The sequence below is a fragment of the Zeus faber genome (assembly GCF_960531495.2).
Source record: "Zeus faber genome assembly, chromosome: 10".
NCBI lineage: Eukaryota > Metazoa > Chordata > Actinopteri > Zeiformes > Zeidae > Zeus > Zeus faber.
In genome coordinates, this window is record NC_137199.1 from 30298227 (window position 1) to 30326114 (window position 27888).

Below are 27888 nucleotides of genomic sequence, written 5' to 3' on the forward strand. Positions count from 1 at the left end.
CGCATTTTGTAGTGACGTAATGTTTCAGCATTTTGATAAGAGGAATGACCTTAGATTCAGAGACCCTTCTTATTTTAAAGTCCCTCCAGCATGGCAAAAGTGCTATTCCACTTGGTGTCCACCTCCCTGAATGAGTTTATTTGGACATGCCTCAGTCTGAATTTGGGTTAACCTCTCCTTGGCCACGGTGCTGTATTTAAAACCACCCACAATTTTGTGTGCCTGATTGTGTATGTCCTCCAGTTCTTGGGTTTGTACCAGAGATCTCTTGACAACTTGATTTAACACATGCGCCAAGCATGTGGTGTGCTTGACATTCAGCAGATTTGTATTTGCGATCATGTTTGCTGCACCATCTGAGACCAGGCCTCTCACTTTATCTTTTATGTTCCACTCTACCATTACGGTGTCTTGTGTCTTTGGCCTCAGCTAAGTGGGCTGCTGTGTGGGTTTTGGGGAACTTTGTACTTTAACCCTCAAAACAACAGTGGTGGCCCGCTTGGCCTCTTGGGTGACATAGTGGCAAGTCACAGATAGGTAAGGGTCCATATTTATGTAGGACCACATACCAGCTGTTAAGCACACTGCAGAGACCTCCCTCACCTCAGCCAAGGCCTTTTTCTTTGCCTCTTCCATTGCCTTCACAGCCTTCCTTCCAGGGATGATGGAGGTAGGGTCGCGGTGGTTGACAAAGGCCTTGAAGCCTTCATCTTCAACAATTGACTGGGGCTGGCTATCCTTCACAATCATAACTACCACGCGTCATCCAGCTGTTTTTTTCTGGACACTTACAGTATCATGTGATTACTTTATTCCATCAAATTTCTAACATGATGTCATTATATGTACTATACATGGGCAGATGTTGATGATATTAATAATGACCTCAACATTGATGACGTGTTATTATTAAACGCCAATTCCTGAGGGCACCGCAAACACTGAAACTTGAGATGCATTCATGAGAGTATTACATTGATTTTTGCAGGTAAAAAGTTTCAATATCAGAAAATTACTGTAGGCCTACTACTTATCTTATTGGGCGATACAAATAAAAAATTTCCCAAACTCTATAGCGCCTCTTTCCACTAGTGGACTCCATACTCACTTATATCTGATCTGTCTTCTCTATCTAATCCGTCTAATCTCTATCTCATCTGTGTACATTTCTATTATGTTAATATATACTGTATATATTCTTCCAATAAACTCAGTCTCTTGTCAGTCGTCTCTCACCTGGGGATCAAATGTACGGTGCAGAGGTTTCATCTCCTCTGTTATCGGTATGGGATAGTGCCAACACTTGAAACCAGTCACAATTCTTCTGGTGGTTCGTTCGTGTTCAAAGGTTCAGACGTCATCAGTCACGTGATAATGGTTATCCGATAAAAGCTCCAGCCCACTGTGCCGAACCAGCATGCTTCACCAGAGTGAATCAAGCATCGCTACATCGCTGTCAAACATCTCATCCCTTTATACTCTTTAATTAATTGGTATCAGTCTTATTGCCAGACAGTGCTAATTTTTCTTTATTTTGTTTATTTTTAAATGTGTCCATTTTATCAGATTAGTCTCATTTAGATTAAGAATCTATTTTAAGAGACTTTTTACGAGAAGGAATTTAAAACAAACTTCTATAATTAGTTATCTGTGGATATTATTTAGATTACAACCGTGTATGTGTTTGAGTGTTCTCACAACGGTGATGGTGCTTATTGTGTCATTCTTGATGGGAACTGAAAGAAAACCTTTGTGCCTTACCTCAATGTCCATCAACCTGTGACTGACAGTGTTGATAGTTTGGGAGATAATGTGGAGGGTGGTGAGTTCATATATCTACTACAGCTGATGCAGATTACATAAGCATCCATCTGGATCCTTTTAATCAAGGAAAGCACATCTGTTATCTTGAGAACAGTTTTTATAGATAAGCGTACAGCTACCAGTCAATAGTTAAACTTTATTCAATGGTACTATTGTTTATTGATACACTATGGAAAAAGCACAAAAAAAATTTAAAATAGACCTCAAAGCAGCCGATAGAAGGCAGCCTCCATACTTCTGCATTGTATTTTAGTGTATTAAATACTTTATATGAATTAAGTTTCATTGGCATTTTGAGGATTATAATTCATTTTGTGCAGCCCCAGGGAGTGTGGTACCTATAAACAATCACTAAATATTATCTTGAATGATTTATTGTTGGCCCCTAATACCTACACTGATCGTTGAAAAAGCCTATATGCTTCACAGGAGAAAAAAAACAAACTTTCACACTATCACTGTGGTCAAGGTTTGTTCTTAAATGCAAGTTCTCTAAATTCCTTATTGTATCTATATAATGGTTTACAACATTTTCATTTTATACATTTTAAGCTATTGACTTTGAATAAAGACACAGGCACTTTACTCTCTCATAGTTCCCAATTCTTATTTCTCTACTAGTGACGTTTTTACACTGAACTTATTTAAGATGGTTCTGAGGGTAATGCAGAGATGGGAAGTGGCCTCAAAACATTGAAATCACTGCTGTTGCTTTTTCTTTAATTACTTTTTTTTATGGGAGTCATTGAGGGAAACAAACCAAAGTAAAAACTGCTGGCTGTGGTTGATCCTAATTGAATACTAAATCCAGCTGCGTATGAACCTCCCCACTCCAGCCAATTATGGTGGAGTCCCTCCTAGCAGCAGATTGGGTTTCTCTGTCGAAGAAATCACAAAGCTTTAGTGACTGGAGTGATACTGTACAAGAAGCTAGAAAGCTGGCATACCACTTACCGTGTCACCTGTTACTTAAACATGAGCCCAATCAGGTTTTGCTCTTGTGCAAATACCTCGTCTACTTTTGACAGAAGAGTGCAAAAACAGCAACTGACACCACTGAACAGGTTTTTCCTCATACAAGAATTAGTCCCATGCCAAGCAACTGATTGTGGAAAATGACAAAACAAGCAAACACACCACAGGCAGAAAGTGACCCTTTTTTTTCTCACTCTGTTCATTTGTTAAGTTTCTCTTCTTTTTGACGTTGATACAGTGCAAATGAACAACAGCATGACAGACACCATCATGACACAGACCATTTTAAGTCAATACAGCAAATTTTGACAATTGCATGTTTCAAATTTTTTCACCTTAGCTTAACATAAATATGTTAAAGTTTCATTTGAGCTTTCAGTGTCCGACAACAGTGCTTTTTTGCAGTGTTAGTGGACCCTTTCTCACACAGAAGTCTTTGGAAATCGATGGAATTTAATTTTCCAAAAGTGTAGCCTAGCCATAGATTTTTATTTTAGGCGGTGAACCAGATCACTGTCCTCATCTGTTCCCGGTCAGAGCCACGACCCGACTCTTCTTCCCCCTGTACGCTTCATTCAGACATCCAGATGAAAGAAACGCAGCCCTTTCCGATGCCTCTCAGCCGTACCGCAGACCAGTCCTGGTGTTTAACATGTCTACTTTTCTGATATGTAGTTATAAAAGGAAAGAGATAGCCTAAGACCTGAGAAAATGTCGCTTTTTGCACTGCAGGATACAGAGGGTCAAGTACCGCTCACCCTGTCTGTAAACTTTACACTTACTACTGTCCAGAACTATTTGACAGATTAAAACGAAGCAATGACACTGTAGACAAACAGACAAAATCACACTCAGATGGTTTCAGACAAACCATGGATCCATCCACCTTCACACGCACCATCTTGTATTTTATTTATCAAGTCAACATATGCTCTTGGCAGATGTAATTCCTTCATCTGTAATACAGTAATCTTTATAAAAAAATGTGGCGAATCAAAAAGGGTGTGTTGAAACATGTAGACAACTCACTGGCATCATGTAGACACGCTGAATCTACCGGCTCCCTCGGAGAGAGATCATCCCCCTCCAGGTGTTTTGGATCTGCACATTAGTAGTAATGCTTAAGCAGCTCAAATGATCATACAGTATTCCCCACCTCCCCATCACCAAACCTCCATCACATCACCGCTCTCTCCCGACACCCCCTTCTACGCTCTGCCTCCAAAGTCGTCTGTCCCTCCTCTCCTATTCCCTCAGACTCTTAAAACCTCACTTCGTCCCTCTAAACTACAACTTTTTTTTTTAAATAATTCTCTCTACTGGGCCTTCTTGGCGGCCGTGGCGCTGGCTCTCTTGCCCACGTACGCCTCATAGAAGAACTGGACGAACAGGACAAAGTAGCTGAGATACATGAGGGACGACCAGACGATGTTTTGGACGTGGGACGGACACTCCTGGCCCTGCTGCATCCAGGAGTACACCAGGTAGTTGACCACGCAGCCCACCACCATCTGCGTGATCTGAGTCAGCGTGATTATCATGGCAAGCTTGCGTGACACCTTGAAGCCGGCGGCTCGCAGGGCATAGTAGCTGTACATGACGGCGTGGACTAGGTAGTTCATGGTCATGAACCAGCCTCCGCCGGCCACCATGTCCTTGTAAGAGTACCAGGAGTAGAGTAGCACGGTGATGTGGTGGTACCAATGGAGGAAGATGAGCTTCTGCTTCCTCAGAACGATGAAGAGCGTGTCACCTGGGTGGAGGGGAGGGGAGGGGAGGGGAGGGGTGGGGGGGATTAGACACAAGATCAATTCTCGACATTGTGGGGCTATCCTTACACTTTAGGATGGGCTCAAATTGTTGTTGAATTATGTGGCAGATCTGGCATCCAGTCATCGTTGATCGTTGATTACTCTTAACGAGCAACTGTGGTACAGCCACACTGATCCCGGATCCAATTACTGAGACAGGTGTGGCTGCTTAAACCACACCACAAACAATTTACTCCTGTTCCTGATACTGTAGTTCTGAATGCTTACGTGTAAGCACATTGCAAAGCTACGGAGGGAATCAACTAGCCTAGCGCCTGTGAAATAAGGGAAATACATCTTCCAGATCTCAAAAGCTGAATTATAGAAGAGATTAGGGGTTGGGGTTAGGGCTGCTCCCTCCCAGTTTGGAAAACAGTACAGTTCGTTTTTATTTTTTATTTTAATTTGAGCATCTTTCACATTTTTTTATTTTACTGTTGACACAGAGACGGTTGGTTTGATGGGCACATTTTAACATCCCTAGTTTAAATAGCACAAATGGACTGTGAATTCCAATAGAAAAGACAATAATACATTTTCTTTTTCAGAGAACAGTGCCTCCCCACCTCCCGAGAGCCGCTTGTGGGTGGGTGCAGTGTGCATTAAGGGATGCGGCGCAATGGACCCCTCCAAAGCCAACCGCAGCTCGCCCAACTCTGAACCAAATTTTATGTGAGCCGGGCGAGGCGCAGTCGACTCGGGAGGGGCCAGCACCCCCGAGCGCACACTGCATTTGTTTACCGGCAGATCTTGACCGCCCCAATATGGTGACCATGTCTGACAATATTGCCCACAAAAATATGGGGAGAATCGTGAACCTTCTTGTGATTTCGAAAAAAAAAATGAACGCTCGTTTCGATCGATTTTAGGTTTCTAGCCGGAATCGTCACACTCCTATAAGAGATCGAAGTACAATACAAGTTAACACAAAAGGAGATCTTAGTTTTAATTGCAGCTACATTCTGAACTACTATAAACTTGAACTACTTCTATAAAAAGTGTATTAATCATCCATCAACCTGTTTAATCAAGCATTGGCCATTCCATCAGAATACAGTATAATAAAATACAATGGAATATTAACAGCTGATACAGAATGAAAATGGCCAAATAATAAAGGACCAGAGTGGGAGCCATGGTTCTTCTCTTACCCAGTTCTGGAGCTTTACTCAGCACGAACGCGTACGCCCAGAACTTGCTGACAGGACCGTTGTAGAAGCTTTGGTCACAAACGGATTGTTTAAGGCCTTTGGTCATCAGGATGTACGTCATGTAACTCCCCGTACGGATGGCACCAAATATACTGCAAGTACAGTGAGCACATGGTTTATTAATTGCTGTACGCACTTAATCTATTCATTATTTATGTAGGACTGTGATTTAAATGTGTGTATAGAATGTTTTGGGTCGTTAGCCCTTTATCAATTGGTACAATGAACCATGAAGTACATTACAGGAAAGCTGCTAACTATTGGTGACTAACCGGAATTTCCACATCAGCAAAAGCTCTCATGGCTAGGCCACATTCTGTTACGGACCTGCCTTGTTCCTAAATCCTGCATATGGAGCAGACCGCCTGCACCCAATGTCAGACATCTTAGCATCAGTCTACGTAATAGTGTAGTGTCTATAAATCACCAGCCAATAGCTACTTCAGATCCCCTCCTATCATCAAGGTCCAAGGAACTCTTCTATGAAGAAGATAGACAGCCTTAGTAATGATGGCTGGTTGGAGATGAAATTTGGCCTTGGTCATGCTTGCACCACATGTGTGCCTGAACTATGTAAGAGTTTTCATGGCATATATATGAATGGCCTGTGTTGAGTCTTTGTATCAGTTGTACAATCATCTGTGTCTATTTGTGGTAGGAAGCAGTGAAAAGTTAGATAAGCCTCAGCTTAGTGTCAAGCTGGCACATTTAAATCTTACTGGAACAAAGCCAGAGCTGGAGTTTACTCACCTGAAAACAGCGAGGGTAAGAGACCAGAGCACCAGAGGTTTCCTCAGCTCGAACTTCTCCCTCTGCTTCATGAGACGCCGCCCGCCCAGGATGCAGGCCGCATAGAGGGCCGAGAAGAGAAAAGATTTTTTCCTGTCAACGCAACAAGAAAAATGGTTCACATCATGTCCGAACTATAAAAGTCATATTTTTTAGCATTCCCACATGTCCATTCATGGTCAATCTCACACTCATTTGGCTTCACGAGGGAAACATTACAAAGACAGTGCTACCAAGTAGATATGGATGATACCACTGATTTTATTTTCAATGGTAATAAAAAACAACTAGATGAGACTCTTTTCTAGAAATTATGTCCCTAGCTCTGAACAATGATTTGCTAAAGTTATACTTTTTCAACATTAGATACACATCCAATGAATCCATCCCAACTACCAAGCTGGCATACAAAATCAAATCTTAGGAATATGTTTACTCCAAGGAACACTGCGACATTGGCTTGCCAATAAGTCTTTTGTACAAAGAGGTGGAAAATATTCCAAAACTGCCAAATGCAGAAATTGCACGCCCATTTTTTGCATTTTTTCTTTATCTCTCCTGTCAACAAGTTTGTAAATCTGGCAAATATTTTTTCTTTCTGATACTACACCACAAAGAAGAGGAGGAAGGGCTTGACTGACCAAATGTTATGAAGTAATGAAAAAAGTGAAGTCAAATATTGACTTGTAATCGCGCCGAAAAGTTCTGATGGTATTGGAACTTGTCAGATGAAACCAACCAATCAGAATCCATATTTCAGTATTCTCACAATACATACGGAGGTATAGATCATAAATATTAGATATCTTTTTACATGTGAAAAGTGCCGCAACCAGACAATGGCAATGGCCCAAATCTAGTTCCCCTGGGGCAACTGGGAAACATGTCTGGAGGTCAAAACTGAACATAACAAGCTTGTTAAAAAACAAAACAAAAAACAGCGCAATCAGTCCTATATTTGAGCAATGGGAGGAATGGGAGGGCTCGACACGCAAGGGATCATCAACGTGCCAAGTTATCCTGTGAGATGACTTTCTTTCAATTGAAGGGAGCAGCGTCATGTAGTTCCTACTGCCGTCATCTAATTTCTCTGAGTTTGCTTGCCAGGAAGCCTTGTTGTGCCACATAAAGTAGCAGACTCGTGCTGAAACGCCACCTGGACTGAGAAAACTGCCCAGAGCTCAGCACAAAAGGCAGCACAGCTGGTCAAACCCGACAAGCTGCTGCAGAAAACGACCAGCAAGAGTCTGAAATTACGTGAAATACAAAAATAAGACTTGCTTTAAAACACAAGTCTCTCATGGTGGCAAATGTGGCGCAGTGTCATTTAAGTAGGCCATTACATACATGTGTTTGGATGTGAATATTAGCTGGCGTGCACCAAACCTCAAGTAGCTCCAGTGGGGTTGGATCAGTGGACAGAAGAGGACTGTATTACAGAGCATGAATTAAAATGATTGTATTCTAAGATAGGTTGTACCTTGAACTGCCCGTCCGCATCTACAACCAGTCTTCAGGTTCCAAACTCTTTTCGATACCAAGTACTACCAAGGCTGCTCTCCAAATACTGGTATAGCGAGAGATCTGTTTTGCTTTTGCAGGTGCAGTGTAGTCAACACAGCAGTTTCCCACCACAGTCAGGCCGAGCAATGTCCTAATGTGAGATTTTGATGGTACTATTATAGTGGAACCATTTTTATGAGATCACCTTTTTTAATATGTAATACTATGAAAGGAAAAACACATAAGCGCCTTACAATTAGTTATATTTTTCACATTATACTTGTGTCCCTGCAAAGAAAACATACTTTATGCTTTCATCGTTTTAACCTACTTGATATTCAAGAGATTTCATAAAAAATAAAAAATAAAAATCTTATCACATGGTTTAATGGGATGAACCTCACTTTGATTCTTCAACATGGGATGTAGAATTTATTAGCAGATGTTATTTTTATGCAGATGGTGCAACATGTCAAATTATTACAGTGATAATAAATTCCTCCAGTATCTCCTAGCTCTGTGTAACTACAAGAGGGCAGCTTGTACAGTTGTCATGAATGGACTCCACTGTGTTCTGACCACCGCAAACCCACTGGCTGCCTGAGAACTCCTCCACTGAACAGAGGAGAAGGCAGCTCGGTCCGAGTCGTTCTGCCGCTCCGCAGAATGACATCAGTGTTCCCCGGTGGGTCGGTGGGGGGGGCCTGGGGCAGGGGGCGGACGCTCGCCAGGCACTGGCCTACTTTACCAGGCCAGGAGGGCCGAGGCCAAACAACGGCCCCAGAGCCATCTATCCTCTCACACCGTCTTCCAAGCTCGCAGAAGGTCAGAGGTCACAGTGATTAATGGTTGGATGGGTTCACGGGTGGCCTTGTGAAGCGCACTTTTGTGTGTGTAGTCAAACCCTACACAAAGGTTGTACATTACACATAATCCTTTGGGAAATAAAGCCTTTGTTGTGTTGTATCTTCCGAGAGAAAATGCCTTCACTCTTAACATTTCATCTAAATTTAGGAATTTACGGAAGGAAAATGTGTATTTTTATCACTTAAAAAGGGCTGGAGTTGCCTATAATACAATACTTGATTGAAACAGAGGTCCACCAGTAAAGCATTTAAACACATTACAACTGACTCATTTTAGAAGGCATCTGTTACTTATTTGAATGGTTGGTGTGATGCTTTTCATAAACTGCTTTGGCTGCTGTACCAGTCGTATTTTTGCTTTTTCTAGTCTCTTCCAGCTACATTTTATCGTTTGTTTGTGCATGTACGCTGAGCTAAAGGTCGAAAGATACAGACTCTGCTCCAGGATGTTTTGGAGGAACAATATGAATGTCAGAAACAATAGTTGGGGGCTGAAAATGAAAAATGGCCGAGGTCAACGCAGACAAGGCTGTCAACACGTACAAGATGGTGGAGAACGGGGAGGTGAAGAAGCTGATTGGTCACTGGCGTAGGGGGGAAGGACTGTTGTCCAAGCTTCGCCTGCAGCAAGAGGAATATATTTGAGACTTCAGTGTGAATTAAAATCACACACTGCCTCCGCTACGGACCAAACCAAGCTCCGGTCAAGAGTCCACAATGATATTTCTCACAATATCCGCTCATGAATGGAAAATCCCATGTTACTTATCATATTTTTTATTTTTATAAACACAAAGAGGCACATCAGACGCAAGACAAGAGATCTTTATGAGAATGAGATGCAACACAAGATCATACCCTCAGTGGGAAGTCCAGACCGGAACAGCCACAGCTCAAACCAAAACTCAAAGCTGATGTCCAGAGCCATTTTTTGGACAGCATTGATATTACAGGACCAGGCCAGTAATGTGATTTTTTACTTGGCATGGCTGTAATTGTGGGTACGGTTTCACATGGTATTAAATGTTTTGTGGATTTCCTGGTTAGGTACCTTTCTTCAAGACGTGTATTTGTCACTATGACGTGGACACGTCACACGCTTCACTTCTAAAGTTCAAAACAGCATGTGATCATGTTGGCGAAATGTCTTGGCCTACACCATCATGAAAGGGGAAAACCAGTAAAAAGTGCAGACATTGGACAAGGGGGAGAAACTAACTACTCAGTGCCAGTAACAGTACGCCACAAACATCTGGTGAGTAATTGTCTAAAATCAGAGGACCTCTGAATGCATATCAAAAATACTAAATGTTGAAAACAGAGGAAAGTTTAAAGTATCCTGCACTCTTCCTGGCTGATGACTGTGTGAGAGGGAGAAAACAGATGAAGCGGCACAAATGGAAAACTACAAACTTGTTTTTTTGGAGGTGAAAAACTCCTGGTAAAACTCTCAGAATCAGATTCAGAGCAGAGATTTCTCCCCGGCTGCGAGATTCAGGGGAAAGCTGGTGAAACGAATTCTCTAATTATAACCGGTTCATCGCGTCTGCAATCAATTATCTTGTTTAAAATTCCTCTTTTAAGTGAACGTGTTGAGGGATGTTAAACCACTGCTGAATATCCATTTTTGTTTTGGGTCTTTTTTTTTTGGTTAAAATTGTCAGAAAGTTAAATGAAATGCTCTGCTTAATAGGCCAGGCAGTGGCCTCCCTGTGAAAGTCCTGGCTTATGTAGCAACATTATTCATTGTCACATATTTATGAAAACATGGGTCGGTTTAACTTCGGAACGATCAGAAAAAATTCCAACGTATCCGGCTGTTACGTTCAAAGCTGTTGTCTGGCTGAGGTACTGTAGATATCCAAAAAATGTGACCTTGCAATGTCTTGTCCGCCAGCCCTGAACTAAACTAGCTGATGTTGGCTAGTATTTTATAGTATTTTTTATTTTATTTTAATTTTTTTTAATTTTACTTTTGCATATTTCTGTTGGACCGTAATGTTGGTGTGTAAGGTTCATAACAATTCTTATTAACACCTTATTAACAAGAGGAATTTCCACAGAGCAAAGTCAAAAGCACGGTTGAATACTGTAGCTAGATACTGTAATTTATCACATTATTACAGTTTGGAAACTGTGATCTATGAGCAATAATTAATGGTGGAAAAAAGTTCATCCCTGACCCCCAAATGGCACACTCAAGGCTGCAGACAAAACACCGGTGAAAAAAACAAAAAACAGCTCTGTTTGGCAGAGAGGCCATCTCTGGCAGTGCTGCCCTCTCTCATGCCCGGTCCTTATCTCCAGGCAAGACATGTTGGCCAGGAGTCAAATTGGTGCGGCCTTCGCCAAAGCCAGAACTGAGCAAATACGGCTACAGGGGCAACGCTCTTCAGTAGAGTCCAACTCTGCCTGCCACTACTATGCTGTTGCAATGGCAAGGAACACGTTAAGCACACATGTTACGGTGGCACCATTCCAATGTTAAATGAAATCACTGCATCTTTCTTTTACTCTTCAAACTGATGATATTGTGTAGAGGGGCATTGTTTTTCCTGGTGACAGAAGAGCTCCCAACAGCCCAGTATTTTATTTTTGGGTATATCATCATCCATGACAGACCTATAGAGACGCTCACTAAACACTGTGGAATTGTATCTTTGACTTTGTAGTTGTCTGATTGTAATTCATATTTTGTCTCAACTTAGTGCAGACTAGACAGGAGACTGCCTGTAATTTCTTTACATTGTCAATCTACAATTTCACATCAGGAAATCCAGTTTTTATGTGGCTTTGTGGTATTTCACCCAGAGATTCTGACTTCTCCATTTAACATCTGGGTAAACAGCTGGCAGGTTTGGGAAGCAGTTTGACACCCAAATAAACCCTGCAAGCTTCGGATTTCTCTGCACGCATAGAATGCAATAAGCATGAACATCTCAAATGTTCAGACGGTAGACGGGTGTAAATGCGCTGTGTAAAGATGTATTGGGCAGAGATTGAGATGCATTCACCCAAACCTCCTCCAGAGATGGTCATTTTGGGATGCATTTTGACTACATACCACATAGGGTAAGGGCAGTCATCTCTCCGATCCACATGCAACAATGTGGAATTGCCTTTTGTGCATGACGTCCTAACACGACCTCATTCCTGCTTCCAAACTGAATCTGAAATGCAACCGCATCATTGAACAGCCTTCTCCCCTGTGCAGTTTGCCAATTGTCTAATGAAGTATGGAGTGCTTTGCGAACACATCTGATATATTCAAAATGTAATCAGTGGAAGGGAGAACAGCAGAAGAAAAGTTGATTTTCACTTGATTTTAGGGCTGGGTGTATGATGCTGATACATGTATGGGACTCGATATTGTCTGGGATTTTGGTCATCGTAATATGGAGATATAGGTAAATAATTGTAAAGTCATGCCGTTGTCTGAACTTCATAGACTGTTCCAGCTTCTAATCAATGCCTGCTTGGTCATTAGGTCCGCATCAACCACTGATTGTTCATCTTGTGTGTAAATATCTAATTAAAGCACCAATAATCTTCCCCCAAATACTCAAACTGTCAAGGTATTTGGTCAAATATATTGTGAAATGATTTTGTCACATGTGAGATGTCTCTGGAGCAGATATGTGGTTTACTGAGGAGCGTTGATTCCCCACTGGCTGTACTGATCGTTGGTGTCTAACCTGCCGGGAACTTGGATCAGTGGAGTCACCCCAGGAGATTTCAGCCGTTACATAATCCCGACTTTGCAATGCAAGGATGAGAGGGATGGAGCCTGTTTGTGTGTCACCATCATACTCAAGAGTGTGCTTACTACTAGGACCTATGCATGTACCGTATGACTGCAAGTAGAAAGGAGTGCATGCGTGCTGAGTTTGTAGGACTGGCGAGGATTGGTGAGACGGGAGAATTTATTATGAAGGTAATAAAAGGAAATATAATGCCTGGTTCAGATTGTGATTTTGGCCCGATCTTCCACTCGCTGACAGGTTTTTGGAGATGGCCGAGCAAAGCCCCAGATCGGGGGCAAATCATAGTGCGCTCCCGTGGGCGACGGGGGTGTGGTGTGAACTGCTCACAACGCGATCCGACTGCCCGCCGGCGGCTCAGAAGCAGGTAAGATATCAAGCAGATTTAGTATCTGGTCGCTTTCGGGATTGGGTTGGGAGTGATGCAACAAGCTACAGCCAATGAGAGCCGTCACAGAGTGAGGAGGAGGGGAGGAGTGGAGACCGGAGAGCAAGGAACAGCAGCCAGAAACCCACAACCATACCTAATTTACTTTTCTATTCTAGTTTTAACATATTTATTTAAATTCTGCTTTTTATTTTATTTTTTTAGTGATCAAGAACGTAATAAAAAATAAATAATTCTGTCCGCCGCGTGTTTTGTGACAAAACGTAGTTTGTTTCCTCCTGGTGAAAGATCTTGTAGTGTGTGACCCCCTGTCGCCGATCAGTCATGTAGTGTAAAAACCACAAGACTGCAAGGTTCCCGATCACAAGACAGAAAGTTGTGTTGTGTGAACAGCACAGCGATCAGACTACTTTGAATTTGTGTCGTGTGTCATGGTAGGGGTGCTTTGGTACACACCTGACCATGGTTTGATAGGTTTTCGGTAAGTGAAGCTACAGTCATTGTTGGCATGCTGGTAAAAGGTTTGGGGTTAAATTAGGAAGAATAAGGAATAGGACATACACGGTCACGCTCTTAGCTGATTAAATATTTGTTCCGAAGCAGTAGTGTTAGTAGCAACAAGCTTCACACCTGGGCACAGATATTTTGCGTCACCTGTTGCTGTCAGGACTCCTGTGTCTTAATTCTGTCTTTCTGCCCTATGCTGTCTCTAGTCAGTCTCTAGTATCTAGTAATTTTTGCTGAATGATGAAACACGGATGTTGAATTATTTCAGCTCATTATGGTCCTTTTGTAAAATCGGCGTGCATTCAATCCATGTTTAAGGGAATTTCTAAGCCAATCTTCGAAATACTGAATAAATAAAATGTGAATGAGGTGAGTTTCCAACAGTTGAGTTAAGGAGAATTGGCTGGCTCGCTGAGACATGTGTCGTTCTTATAAGCTTATATTAGTGGCATACAGGAAGCTAAAAAGTAATTGTATGACATGACCGTGACTTGGTTTTCCATTTATCATACTGTAAATATTATATCTCTATCTTATTGTTCTCTCTTTAATTATGTTTTGTTGTTAGTCATTGTGAGTTTGTTGTTATTGCTGCTTAGTAACACAAACTGGGAGTCGGAGCCCCACCGGCAGCAGGTACATGAGCTGCTGATTTACTGCTCTGACTTGGAAACCGGTAAAGAGAAATCAATTCACTGAGAGCCATTCGAGGGACGTGCATACAATGGTAAAAATGTCAGTACGAAAGAGTCTGCATTGAAAGCAGACTGACGGGAATAATTATGTGAAAACTCCATTCACGTTCCCATGAAGAGAAGGCATTTTGCAGCCGTGAGTCCATATTTGATGACACAACTGGGCCTGTAGCCAAGAGGAGCTCTGATCTGCCATATGTTTTACTGAGCAACACATTCAGAAAGGGACAGCAAGAACACCAATGGAAGCTATTTCATTCTAGACAAAAGCGTCACTAAGAGGAGGAGGAGGAAGAGGGGCCCACCAACAGGCCCCCTGCCCATTCTGCACCCCCCCATGAAACTCTAACTAACGCACCCAACTTGTAAAATAATGTACACGCAATAACATTGGTATTACACAGTACATACTGTAATACGATAGCAGCACATAGCACATAGACACATAGAAATTAGCACTTAGCACATAGAAATAATTTATATTGTAATTTATAATTTTCTACCTATCCACCATAACCGTAATTTATCCTGTGCATAGTATCGCATCACATATATCTGACTTTTCTGTTTTGTATCTTTGGCTATTTGTATATATCTGACATTTTTCTTAAAAAAGGGTATGCAAATGCCCCTGCCGAAATAAAACCCATTCTGATTCTAATAACGAGCTTGAGGAATCTCTCTTGGTAGAAAAGTCAGAGCTTGTAAAAACCCTTTGACACAAGGTCGGACTACACTTCAGCTAAATAAGAACAATGAGACTCAGAGATGGGAGACTTATCGTAGCGTCTCACCCGTTCCCACTGGACACCTGGACTTTATCAAGGGACTTTCAACAAGGGATCAGTGTGAATGTTATGAAGGATGGACCCCGAATTAGTACAATAGAGTATGACATCAATCCAATGTTTTTTGACGTTGCATGGACAAAACTATATAATGACATTAAGCGGGAAAGACCCTTTGCAGTCTGTGTATCAGTGCAAAAACAATGCCATTTTCCTCCGTCAAAATTACATTTCGATGTCTTTTTTTTAATTAATTTATTTAGGCAAGCCAAATCAATTCCAGCGATCTGAAGCTGATCTTTCAACTCTAGCTAATTACGTTGGTCGTTATAGAAAGAGGTCCCGCCCCCTCCCCCCTGGATAGGCTGCAGCAGCGACAGAGCGACAGGGTCCAAAATGAGCAACTCGCGGGAGAAGAAGGATGATTCATTGGAGACCAATGAGGGCCACATACATCGATAGTTTGCCATCTTTTGTGGGTATTTGAGTTCTGACCCAAAGGAGACAGTAAACATCCTTCGTAAATATGTTGACCAAGACGGGCAACACCACAACCTTTATTATTTATTTAGATTTAGGCTTGCTACATTTATTTGTTTTTGTTCATTTTATTCTTTGAGATTTTTCTAAGAGGATGCTCAATGCTGCTAAAAGTTGTTGAAATATGTATATTTTTTTTATAATGCAGATTTTTATTTTAAGACCAGTGTTAATTTTGGACAGTTTCATTCTACCAGTAAATGTTTTTAAAATGCATCATGGCTTACAACTGTGTTTTTTTTTTTTTTTTATATCTTTTTTTAATATATATCGTTATCAGATGTTATGAAATATTTTATTGTGATAACATTTTATGCCATAACGCCAAGCACTAATGTGTAACCCTAATGCAACTGGCATCATCCATAACAAACACACAGGCCCAGGAAGATTCTGTCTCATGAGAGAGAGAGAGAGAGAGAGAGAGAGACTGGGAGAGAGAGAGACAGGGAGGCAGAAAGAGACCATGAGACAGCAAGAGAGAGAGACAGACAGACAGGACAGTGAGATGAACAGACAGTGATGCAAAGACAAACAGAAAGGAGGAGAGAGGGGTGGGCGACCGACGGAGCGAGACGGACGGACGGACAAAGGAAACAGTGAGACGGGGAGAGACGGACAGAATCCAGCCGACCCACCGAGGAATGCTCTCACCACCCAGGAACAGCGTGACTCAGCAATTTTACGGCTTTTTGTTTGAATATTATTTTAATAATGTTGTTTTTCGTCTTTGTTTTGTTTGGTCGGACGCCAAATCACACAATGAAATCTGTTTTATGTTTTTGTTGTTCCAGCTCATTACTTCTGGGCCATCTCGCTGCTTAGCCTTTTAAAAACGCCAATTTTATACCACGTTCATTTAGAGCTTAACCCAAATAAGTGTCCAGATCATGCAGTCTGAGGTGTATTTCACAATACAAATACTACTTTTTCATCATTGTTCTGGCAAAAATAGATGTATTTAGCCTTCTTCTTGAGGTCTTTTGTCTGCCTTTCACTTCATGCCGCTGGGGAGTTGTTATAGTCCCACCATCGCCAGTTTTAGGGAACTACGGTGCCTTTTTTTTCAAGCAGTAATAATTGGCTTTGCTCGGCAAATTTCAGGAAGAAATGCACGGCCAACCCCCAAGAGCCCCAATCAGCCCCCGTCCCCCGGACGCCCGAGTGTTTCAACTCTGAAGCGATCGGCCACACTACCCAGAAGGCCAAGCGACGAAAGAACAGCGTTCACCTGCGCACGCACGCACGCACGCAGTCAGGCAGGCACGCAGTCAGGCACGCAGGCAGTCAGGCAGGCACGCACGCCTAGAAGTCGATGCAATCCCAAAAGTCTTTCAAAATCCCTGGCAACTCCGCTCGAATGATGACACGGTGTCGTCAGCGAAACTGTTTATTCAGATGTTACCCAGCGAGTGGAGCCGAGGAAGACGGCGGAGGAGCCGTTAACATCCGTGCAAAACTCAAAGGCCAACATTTCAACAGCATTTGGTATTGCATCATTCTGTTCCATCTCCCAAGTTCATTCGTAGACTTCGACAGACTTCTGTATAAAAGGTAGACATTGGTGTTTCTACTTGGATCGGGACGTGTGTTGTTTGAAAAACCAACACTTAAGGTGGCGTTACAGTGACGTAATTTTGTGAACTTGGATCGCTCCGGCTCTTATCAACGTAGTTTATGAAGTGCAGAATATTGCATTTTTCTTTCTTTTATTTTTACACTAACCTTGAGAAGTGGTTGCCAAGTTGGGATCCATTCACCAGCTGTTGGTTGCCAAAATTGACAAAACGGTTGCTGAATTGGGATTGTTTTACAATTGAGTGATGATAATTATGCAATATGATCCATATTTCAAAATCCTCACCTGTTTCACTATTTTTGACAAAAACAAATCTGGAATTTGGCAGCTTTACTCATTTTTCTTGGCAGAAGTTTCCAAACGTGCGGCGGCATAGATGCTGATTCTTATCTTTGGAAACCTGGAAAGCGGTTGACAACAGGGCAACCACACCACACAAGATTGTTGACAACAGCCCGAATCCTGTTGCCCGGGGCAACTGGGTAACCATTATTGTCGCCGGACCCTTGTTTTTTTGTAATACCGCCTTAAAGACCATGTTTAACGTCTGACCAGATCATGTTTAGGGTCTCCACCCTCTGGCCTACGCTGTGTGTGTGTGTGTGTGTGTGTGTGTGTGTGTGTGTGTGTGTGTGTGTGTGTGTGTGTGTGTGTGTGTGTGTGTGTGTGTGTGTGTGTGTGTGTGTCTGACCGCCAGTGACACGGACGGTCCGTCTGCAGTTCAGCCCCGTCACAAAACGAATCGCACACAAACACGGAGCTTAAGCCTCCACCCGTGTCCAAACAACCCCCACCCCTCCGAGGGCGCGCGCCGCATTCTGTGCTCGGTGTGGAGTCAGTAGGTGATGTGGCCGTGTAGTAGTGAGCGTGTTGCCGTCCCCTGTTCTGCCTCACCCTCCACCCCCACCCAGCCTGCACCGCGCGGGTGACACAGATCTGCCGGCGCCTGATTGGCCCACACTCTGTCAGCAGACATCACAAGATGACTGTGATTGGCCGCTGGTCAGGACCAGGTTATGGACAGCTCCTGCACATTACTCTCATGCCCCTTCCACTACCAACACACACACACACACACACACACACACACACACGGTTCTGAGAGCATCAGTCCAGTATTATGTTTATTAGAAGTCTAATATGTCCAACACTGCATTAAGTTTAATGGACACTGGACAACTGCACTGAAATACATATTTATACATATTTATGTTTTTTCTCTTTAGCATTAAATATATTTCTAACTCTACGCCGAGACTGACTAATTTAGGACTATTTTCAACATTGTCTCATTTAGTTTCGTCCCCTTGGGTCTGATTTTGTTTGACTTGTATTGTGCTCAGGGCACCTTGGGAAAAGGTGTTCTGAATGGGATTTGTCAGAGAGAGAGAGAGACTTGTTTAGAGGAAACATTTCTCACGGAGGCTATTTGGTCCAGTTTAATTAGCAGAGCCGCACCAGATTCTGGAGAGGAGCGTGGGCTGACAGGACTGTATGGTTGCCAGTGTTTGTTTTCATGAAGCCGCCCCGAGCGTCTCCTGAGAACCACACACGCAGCAGCACAGTGCGCTGCAGAATGCAACAACGCGGTGTGATGTCTCAGAGCCGGCTCTGCAGACGGGGCGCTTACGTGCCGGATCTCACGCACGGCCACGTTTCGCACACGCACGTCCTGCTGCACAGCCGTGGGCGTGCGGGAGGTTGTAATGCATGCACAGGCACCGCGTTCGCCCCGTGCGGCGTGGTGGTGGTGGTGGTGTGTGCGGGGTTCTTACCAGTTCTCCTGCATCCACCGGATGGCCTCCTCCTCGTTGAACTGTCTCTCGAACTCGTACTCTTGCAGCGCCAGCACCGACATGATGCAAATCAGAGGGTTGTGCGGCTCTCTTGCGGCTCTCTTGCGGCTCTGGTGCGGCTCTCTTGCAGCCCTGCAGGATTATGTTGGGATGGTGTGCAGCTCGCAGCCCGCTCTCGCATCCCGCTGCCGCTGCCGCTGCCAGGAGGAGCTCGCGGCACCTTCTCCCTCTGACCACGCCCTCTTCCCGCCGCGGTGCATTCTGGACCACCCACCCCCCCACCCCCCTCTCACACACATACACACACACACACACACACACTCTCCACTTTACTGTTGGCAACAATATCAATTAATTAGATTAAAATATTATTAAATGGTATTTAAAAATGCTTTTAATCTTATCATAATATGGTTATTATGCATTGTAATATGGCTGTAATATGCATTACAGTATCGTTTCAAATTTTAATATAATTAAATATAATTATTATAACTAATTATAAATAAAAGTGTAATGCATATATGTACAATATTGTTAACATACATTAGAAGTGGTTAGAAGATGCATTGTAAAATAGTCATAATATGCATTATAGGCATAAACTATGGACTCACAAAATTATATATATAAATTATCAAGACTAATTGAAAACTGTTACTGACCGAACACCGTTTTCATTCAGAATGTTTGCAGAGGATCAATGTGAAAAAATGAGAGAAAATATTTATTTTTATTTTTATTTTTAATTTATTTTTTCATGTTTCTTTATTTGTTCGTTTTCATATCACCTTTCAAACCACGGTTAGAATACGCAACCCTGTACTTTTAATCCAAAGGGTGAGCGGAGGATCAATAGTAGATATTTCATAACTCCCATCTTACCACATATCTGGTGTGATGGAGCATGGACCTTGTAATTTGTATCATCCGCAAACTGTTGCAAGGAAGTCAAGGTTGTGCGTGGTGAAATCTGGACAGCACCTTTCACCTACAGCCACATCCTGCATGAGGTAACCCTTCCACTCAACACCATGCCCCTGGATGGATTCAGAGAATTACTTTACTTGACTGCTTTGCTCCACATGCAAAGGTCTCTCTAAACCCTGTTCTTAGAAAATCTGTCCTATTATAATAATTGCCATACCTGAACAAGCTTTAAAAGCAACCTATTACGCAGAGCTCACGTTTTCACTGCTTGTGCACACACATTTGGGTCTCTGATGGAACTATTAACACACACACACATGAAATAAGACAACTCAGTCAGTTTTTAGTGAGCTGTCTGTTTCAGAAAAGATGTCCTAAAATGAGCCGTTCAGCTTTGTCTCAGTCCTACGTAGCATTGGGACGCATTAGAATTAGAACCGCCCCCATCTGAGTAACTCCGCCCACGGCTGGAGCGCGACCGGACCCGCTACCATCGAAGTTAAGAGCCAAGCATTGGAAGTGCTCTGTTGGCTGCAGAGACCAGCACAAATATTTGAAAAGAAAGAGGAATTAATACCAACTGTCTGACAAAACTGCATACTTAAAAATTACTTGTGTGTGTGTGTGTGTGTGTGTGTGTGTGTGTGTGTGTGTGTGTGTGTGTGTGTGTGTGTGTGTGTGTCCACGATAGGTTGACTGTACTATAGGCTGCGGCACGCAATCCGCTCAGCATTTCTCCAAACAAAATCGTAGATGTATTTATTTTACTTTTTTCTCAACGTTTCCATAATTGAATAAAACAAATGCCCTAAGGGTCGCCCCGGCCAGTTTTCAAGTTTACAGACGAAATACAACTGAACCCGGAAGCCATGCTCAAACGCCCAAACATAGTTGTTATACACATATCTTGTTATCCTTTGGAAACCCAATAATTCTTGTCACTGCAGTTTAGCAAACTTGAATTGAATATGAAGATGAAAAGGAGAGTTATGTAGACAGTTTTTTGCAGTTATTAAACAGTTTACAGTAAAAATTAACTATTATTATTGTATTTTTCTCTTATGTTCTATTTCTTTCACAGAAATTCTCCCCCAAGCAACATGTGACAACCTGTGTAGTTAGCTGTTTAAACATTTAATCTATAGGAGATATATATATATATATATATATATATATATATATATATATATATATATATATATATATCATTGTTACCGGTATCTGTTCACCCTTGTTACTAGTATCTATTCTTATTATTACTAGTTTCTATTCCCATGTTACTACTATCTATTCCCATTGTTACTAGTATCTATCCCCATTGTTACTGGTATATACATGTATTCCCATTGTTAGTAGTATATATTCCCATTGTTACTAGTATCCTTCCCACTGTTACAAGTATCTATTCTGATTGTTACAAGTATCTGTTCCCTTTGTTACTAGTATATATTCCCATTGTTACTATTATATATTCCCATTGTTACAAGTATCTATTCCCATTGTTACTATTATATATTCCCATTGTTACTAATATTTATTCCTGTTATCACAAGTATCTATAACCAATGTTACTAGTATCTATTCCCAATGTTACTCGTATATATTCCCATTCTTACACATATCTATTCCCAATTGTTACTAATATCTATTCCCATTGTAACTAGTATCTATTCCCATTGTTATTAATATATATTTCCATTGTAACTAGTATCTATTCCCATTGTAACTAGTATCTATTCCCAGTGTTACTAGTATCTATTCCCATTGTGACTTGTATCTGTTCCCATTGTTACTAGTATCTATTCAGATTGTTACTAGTATATATTCAGATTGTAACTAGTATCTATTCCCATTGTTACTAGTATATATTCCCATTGTTACTATTATCTGTATCCATTGTCACTATTATCTGTATCCATTGTTACCGGTCAAATTTACTAGTCACTATTACTACTAGTACTAGGGCACTAGTCCTTATTCATTAGTAACTAGTGCCTTTTCCGATTGTAAAAAGTAACATTCTGTCTTTATTCGTAACATTTAAATTTAATCAACAAGATGTTTTGTCTGGTCATTTCTCATGATATAAAATACATTGATCCTGGTAAAACAAATACTAGTGACAACTGGAAAAGACCCTGGTCATTAATGAATAAGGGATAGTACTCAATTAATAGTAACTAGTTCAATTGGAATATAAACTAGTTACAATGAGAATAGATACTAGTCAGAGGTAAATATTTAATATCTGAAACACGGAGCCCCATAGGATTCAATGACTAAATTGTCCAAATTGTTACTACAAACATCACAATAGTTACAAATAACATTTGGAATAGTTACTAGTACCTAATTTGGTATCGGCTGGGGCGATCGTGCGGCATTCGCTGGGGGGGGGGGCAGCGATCGCAGATTTTATCGAGCAGTCGGGGGTGTGCTCATGCAAAGGACCTAATTTAATGTGGCAAATGCGGCCTCCTGGTTTCAGAAGTGCAGGATTTATTATTTACACAAATTCTGTTTCTACTAAATTAAGTCCCATAGCAACAGAAAGTACGGGGAGACGGTTGTCCCAACAGTGGGGACACACAGGGTTTTGTTTTAAATGGGATGAGACGGGACAGTCCCTTAACTCAGTTGTGTTTTAAAAAAATCAGTTTCATACATGTAGGGAACATTAAAATAAATAGATGTAAAATAAAAACACAGGCTGTCTGGAGGAGAAATAAAGAACTCTGGTCCAATTCTCTGAGATACTCTTACTTGTATGGAAAATGGAAAACGTAAATCTAAGGAAATAAAATCCATCAAAATCTTTCTCCATGAGATTATATTATTTATATTGCTTGTTTAATAGCAAATCTGCTGAAGCCTTGTATATAATAAGTACTAGTAGTGAATACATTTTGACAAGTAAAACTGAAATGATTCCTAGTAATTGTTAGAATAGCAACTAATAACTAAGGTATAAGTACTAGTAACTCTTAAAGTAACTGTATGTACTGTATTGTACTGTATCCATACTAAAGTATGGATCAAATGTTAAAACAGCTTGGGTGCCTGTACTGGTCCTGTCCAGGTCTGATCGGGCCTTGTGAGGCGTGAGGTTCTGTGCTGAACACTGCCACCTGGCGGAGAAGCACTGAACTGCTACCAGCGGCTCTATTTCAACCCCAGACATCAGGTTCAGGGCTCATACTGTGTCGCATCTTTTTTACATTACATTACATTGATCAGACGCTTTTATCCAAAGCGACTTACAATTGTTCAATCACTGACGGACGCAGCCATCAGGAGCAATGAGGGGTTAAGTGTCTTGCTCAAGGACACTACAGCATGCTAGCAGGAGGAGCCTGGGATCCAACCAGCAACCTTTAGATCACTAGACCACCAGCTCTGCCTCCTGAGCTACCATCCCCTCATCCCTCATCTTTTAACAAACTAATCACCCAATCATCACATCATGGACACTCCCATTTGCAATTAGACCATTTGTTTATAAGAAATAATACACAGAGCCAGTTTTCCCAACGTGTTACCAGTTCAGGATTCATGATTTTTTGTTGTTGAAACATTGTGGACGTTAATCTAACTATGAACATGAAACATTTTACATGTCACTTTTCATGTGTTTTCATACTTGGTCCTGTGTTGGTTTACCAGCCAAATTACCAATGCATAATAATAAGTCTATTTTCAAATGTATATAAGTTTGACCGAAAGTGTGAGCAAATTGTGATCGCTGTGACGGCAATGTCAAGTTTGTCACATTTGGGCTGTTTTTTTTTTTTATTTTTATCTTATTCAAAGGGAAAATCTACATTGATGTGGGAGCTACATTTGGCCTCCGGTCCGCCAGTTAAATATTCCTGGTCTAGAGTTTTATATGACATGGTTGCAAAACAAACCTCCTGATCTCTGACTTGGGCACCATCGTCTCTTTATTATATTCTCACTTGTTCATCTTCTATGGGCCATATTGTAGTAAAACAACAACCCTTCACGTTACTGTTCTGACACCTAGTGTGGAGGACACAGTGAAGCCTTGAGACAATCAGATGAAATCAACCATGTCTACAGTACGTTTGCACAAAGTTGGAAATCACACAGATCTGAACATAACACAACAGTGTATCTACTATACTGTGTGTGTGTGTGTGTGTGTGTATATATATGTGTGTGTGTGTGTGTGTGTGTGTGTGTGTGTGTGTGTGTTTTGACCTTTTGTTCCATGGGATTCGTACCGTGTCTTGGACAGTTTACCAGCAGCAGTAAATCTATTCTGTGATGTATTCCAGCATATTGTCAGGAGTGTTATGTGATGGACCGTGATGGTGATTTCTATTCAGCTTGGTTTGGGCAGCAGGGGAGCAGCTGCAGTCACAGAGTGCTGGTGTGGAAAGTGGAATTCTGACCTATTGGTTTAGAGCGGATAAAACGCATTCCCCCCCGACCTCTCTGCTTCATTACACACAGTGATGGCAGATAAATTGCACTGGAACGGTGTCTAAACGGGTCAGAAACCAGGCAGGTAACGGTCCCTTATTCCCCTGACTTGATTTGGTCAAAAAGGGTTATTTATGTGTTCTTGATCTTTGAACTCCCAAGATCAGATATGATTTACAAAATACAACTTATGATGAAAAGATGAACCATGCTTCCGCTAGCTGTCTTGGACCTTAAAACAACGGCAGAAGAGCATTAGATGTAGAACAGGCCTAGATCAGGAGAAAACAGGATGGAGTGGTTTCACTATGTCCAGAATTAGACTGATGAGCTTTGCTGCCCTCTGTTGGACCAGTGGCAGAACATACACAGTAGTGAAAAATAGCCTGTATTTAATTATTTTTTGATACATCGTCAGATTAAACTACTTCCATGTCGTTCGTGCATTAAAAGAAAGACTGACCACAGTATTGTGATAAAGCCTCCATCGGACATTACTTCCTCAGACTGTCACCTTCTTCTCACTCAGGGAAGGAGGACCATGCTGCAGAAAATGATTCAGAGTCAAGCTGGAGGGTTTGAAGTAGGTTTATTCATTTTCTTATGCCAGATACCATTACTAAGATCCAAGAGTATACACTGTATTTATATACGATAAATGATATGAACCCTTTATAAGGGGATTTTCAGGCAACATAGGATATACAGCATATGTGGGTGTATACCAATGTTAAAATCCTCTTACTTTTAGGCTCAACTGGTGTGTATGATTTAGGCTCACTGAGGGTAGTCAGAATGTGATGTTTTTGCCTTACAATATACGTAATAGACCATGCCTATTACATACAGTTTATGTACACACACACATTGAGCAAGCCTGGTTTGTAGACTGCTAGAATGATGTGCTCTTAGACCGTAAACCCAGTGTGTGTTTCCGGCCCCGGGTCCCCTGCAGGGATACAGATCCTCATCAGCATCTACGTGGTGCAGATCTAGGTTCCCCCACCTGCTCTCTGGGTCCCTGCTCATTAATGAGGCTGGAATCATGAAGCTCTCCGACCGGAAAAACCTCCCTGAGCTCCCACCGAGCCGGTAATGAGGTAGAGGTGGACCACGCCTCCGCTGCTACTGAGGCAGAGGAGGGAACAGTGACAGGTCTGTTTTAATGGATGTTATATCCCTGTCAGTGGACACGGCCTTATGTCTGTGCTGCACAGGAGGAGAGGAGCTCCTAGATAACTCCTTTAATCCAATGAAAACACTCTCAGACAACGTGCTCCGATTGTGAAGGAGACTAGTAACCGTTTCAGTCAAATATTCAAAATAATTCAGATTCAATGTTAAATCACAAATCAATTACCTTACATTATTATTTACCTTGCCAGTTTGTATAAATTCTGCTGCACTCAGGTCAGATTCAGTTGTAATTAAGTACCTTTGCAGAGATTAGATGTATTCATTGGAATTAGATTGTGCTGCCTAAAACAAACAAACACACACACAATTTAGAGATTTGACTTTTCTTTGATTTTCTTGGACCAAATTGTATTTCTTTTATCAGCACAATCCTACGATCCTCCACGGGAGCAGCCAGCTGCAGGTTCAGGTGGAGCAGGAGTGCTGGAGGTGGATTTATATAACCTGGAATTCACATCATCACACTGAACATGTAGTGTAACATGTGCTGCGTAAAACATGGAAGGTGAGGTCGTATGTAAAGTGAGATACTTAACCAAAACTAACGTTTTCCAAATGAGACTCCTTCCTTTATAACCCCGTGTTGTGAGAATTTTTCAGGTCAGACGTCTTATCATTTTTGAGATGTATACAGTATGTAAAACAAAAGTGTGTATAAGGTCTCGGTGGTTTAATGTTAATATCCTGATATGAAGCGAAATGTCATCTGTGATTTTGGTTATGGAAATATTATGATATAGTCAAATGTTTTCTAAGGATGCATTACCGCTGCTTGGTCATAAAATCCACATGACGGATCATTGTTTATCTATTTTGTTGGCAGTATTTCATAGGGACCCAATACCATAAAGAAGACTGAATTTTCTAAAATGATGTATCTAGCCCTATGGGAAGCAGCTCTCAGATCCTCGTTCCTTCTTGCCAACGGCAGGTTCAGTAGGGGTGAGTTCCTGCTCCATGCACGTCCAGAACCTGTGGAGAGCAGAGAGAGAGAGAGGAGATCTCACACAGATCAATACTCCTCAGTGGATTTCCTATATCAACCGCGCTGAAATCCCACCATCTGTGACATATAGGTTGAGCGCATAAGTCGCTGTTGGGCGAGATCCAATCCAATAAGTCTGTGCACAGAGTCACCCGACGACGGGTCGGAGACGCTGCCGGGACCAGCTGCAGCCACCTCTCTGCCTCCTGCATCCACAATATAGGAATATATAATACAGTTCATAATCAACATCTTAATGCACTTCATTTTGTGGAACATGTTTCAAAATGGAGGTCCAAGTAACCCATAGTTCAATGAGAGAAAGCAAATCTAGAATAGTGAATTAGAGAATGCAAAAGACCATTGTAATGTAAAAAAATGCAAAGCCAATGATTTGAAAACATCCTAATAACTCCACCGTCCGTCCATCTTCCACTGTTTTTCCTGAGGGTCTCCTGGGGGCTGGAGTCCAACACAGACTGGTAGCAGGAAGAGACACTTTTAGAAATATATATCAAGACAAAGTGAAGATATTTAGTTCAAGAAACAATACATTAAATAGGGTTGGTGTTGTTTCAGAGTGATTTGAGCTTTGACAATTAGTAAAAAGAGAAAAATCATCAGATGTCCAACTCATAACACAAGATAATACTCCTAAATCCCTGGGGCGGGTTAATGTTTCTCTAGTTCAATGTTGTAATGATGTACAGTATCTGCCATCTATTCTCTGTCTGAAGTCTTCACATGGAACTTTTACAAAATCGGATCATTTTTGTCCGATTTTTTTTTTTCCACATATTTGCCGGATTGTTCCTTAATCGAGCAGCAGTGTGAACGGCTTCAGCTCAGATCCGCTGAAGACAGCCACTTAATGGCAGTGATTGTGTTGTTGTTTTCTTTGTGATGGACGGCCCTTGAGAGGAGGATTGGGGGCCACATTACAGAAACATCTTAACTAAAAGTCCTTATCTGACTTGCCAGAGCTATTATGGGATTCTTGCCATAGTGGAGAGACTTTCCACGCCTCCATGGGTGATCCAGGGAAGTGGTTTCCCAACCTGGGGTTCCAGACCCCCACAGGGAATCGTCAGAGATTGCAGGGGGGTCCTGAGGCCTTTCGGGCACATGTTTCCTAATTGGTTCAAATATTGGAGCGTCGGTTCAAATATAAATATCAAAATCCTTGACTATATGTTCTAATGTATTGTGTGCCCTAAAAACCTTGCTTTCTCTCTGTGGAAATAGAACCAATTCAGATATAAACTGTCGCCAGCTGCTGATAAATACACGCAGAAAA

At 41.8% G+C, this 27888-nt stretch overlaps 1 protein-coding gene across 1 annotated transcript; it reads right to left on the minus strand.

The window, feature by feature from the left end:
• Positions 1–2880: 2880 nt before the first annotated feature.
• On the minus strand, positions 2881–19183 carry elovl6 (ELOVL fatty acid elongase 6). Its single transcript, XM_080007897.1, has 4 exons — positions 19013–19183; positions 6572–6703; positions 5762–5913; positions 2881–4552 (listed from the first exon to the last, which is right to left on the minus strand). Exons 1-4 carry the CDS (start codon positions 19093–19095, stop codon positions 4116–4118), a joined length of 804 nt encoding a protein of 267 aa, XP_079864023.1. The 5' UTR covers positions 19096–19183; the 3' UTR covers positions 2881–4115.
• Positions 19184–27888: the final 8705 nt, after the last annotated feature.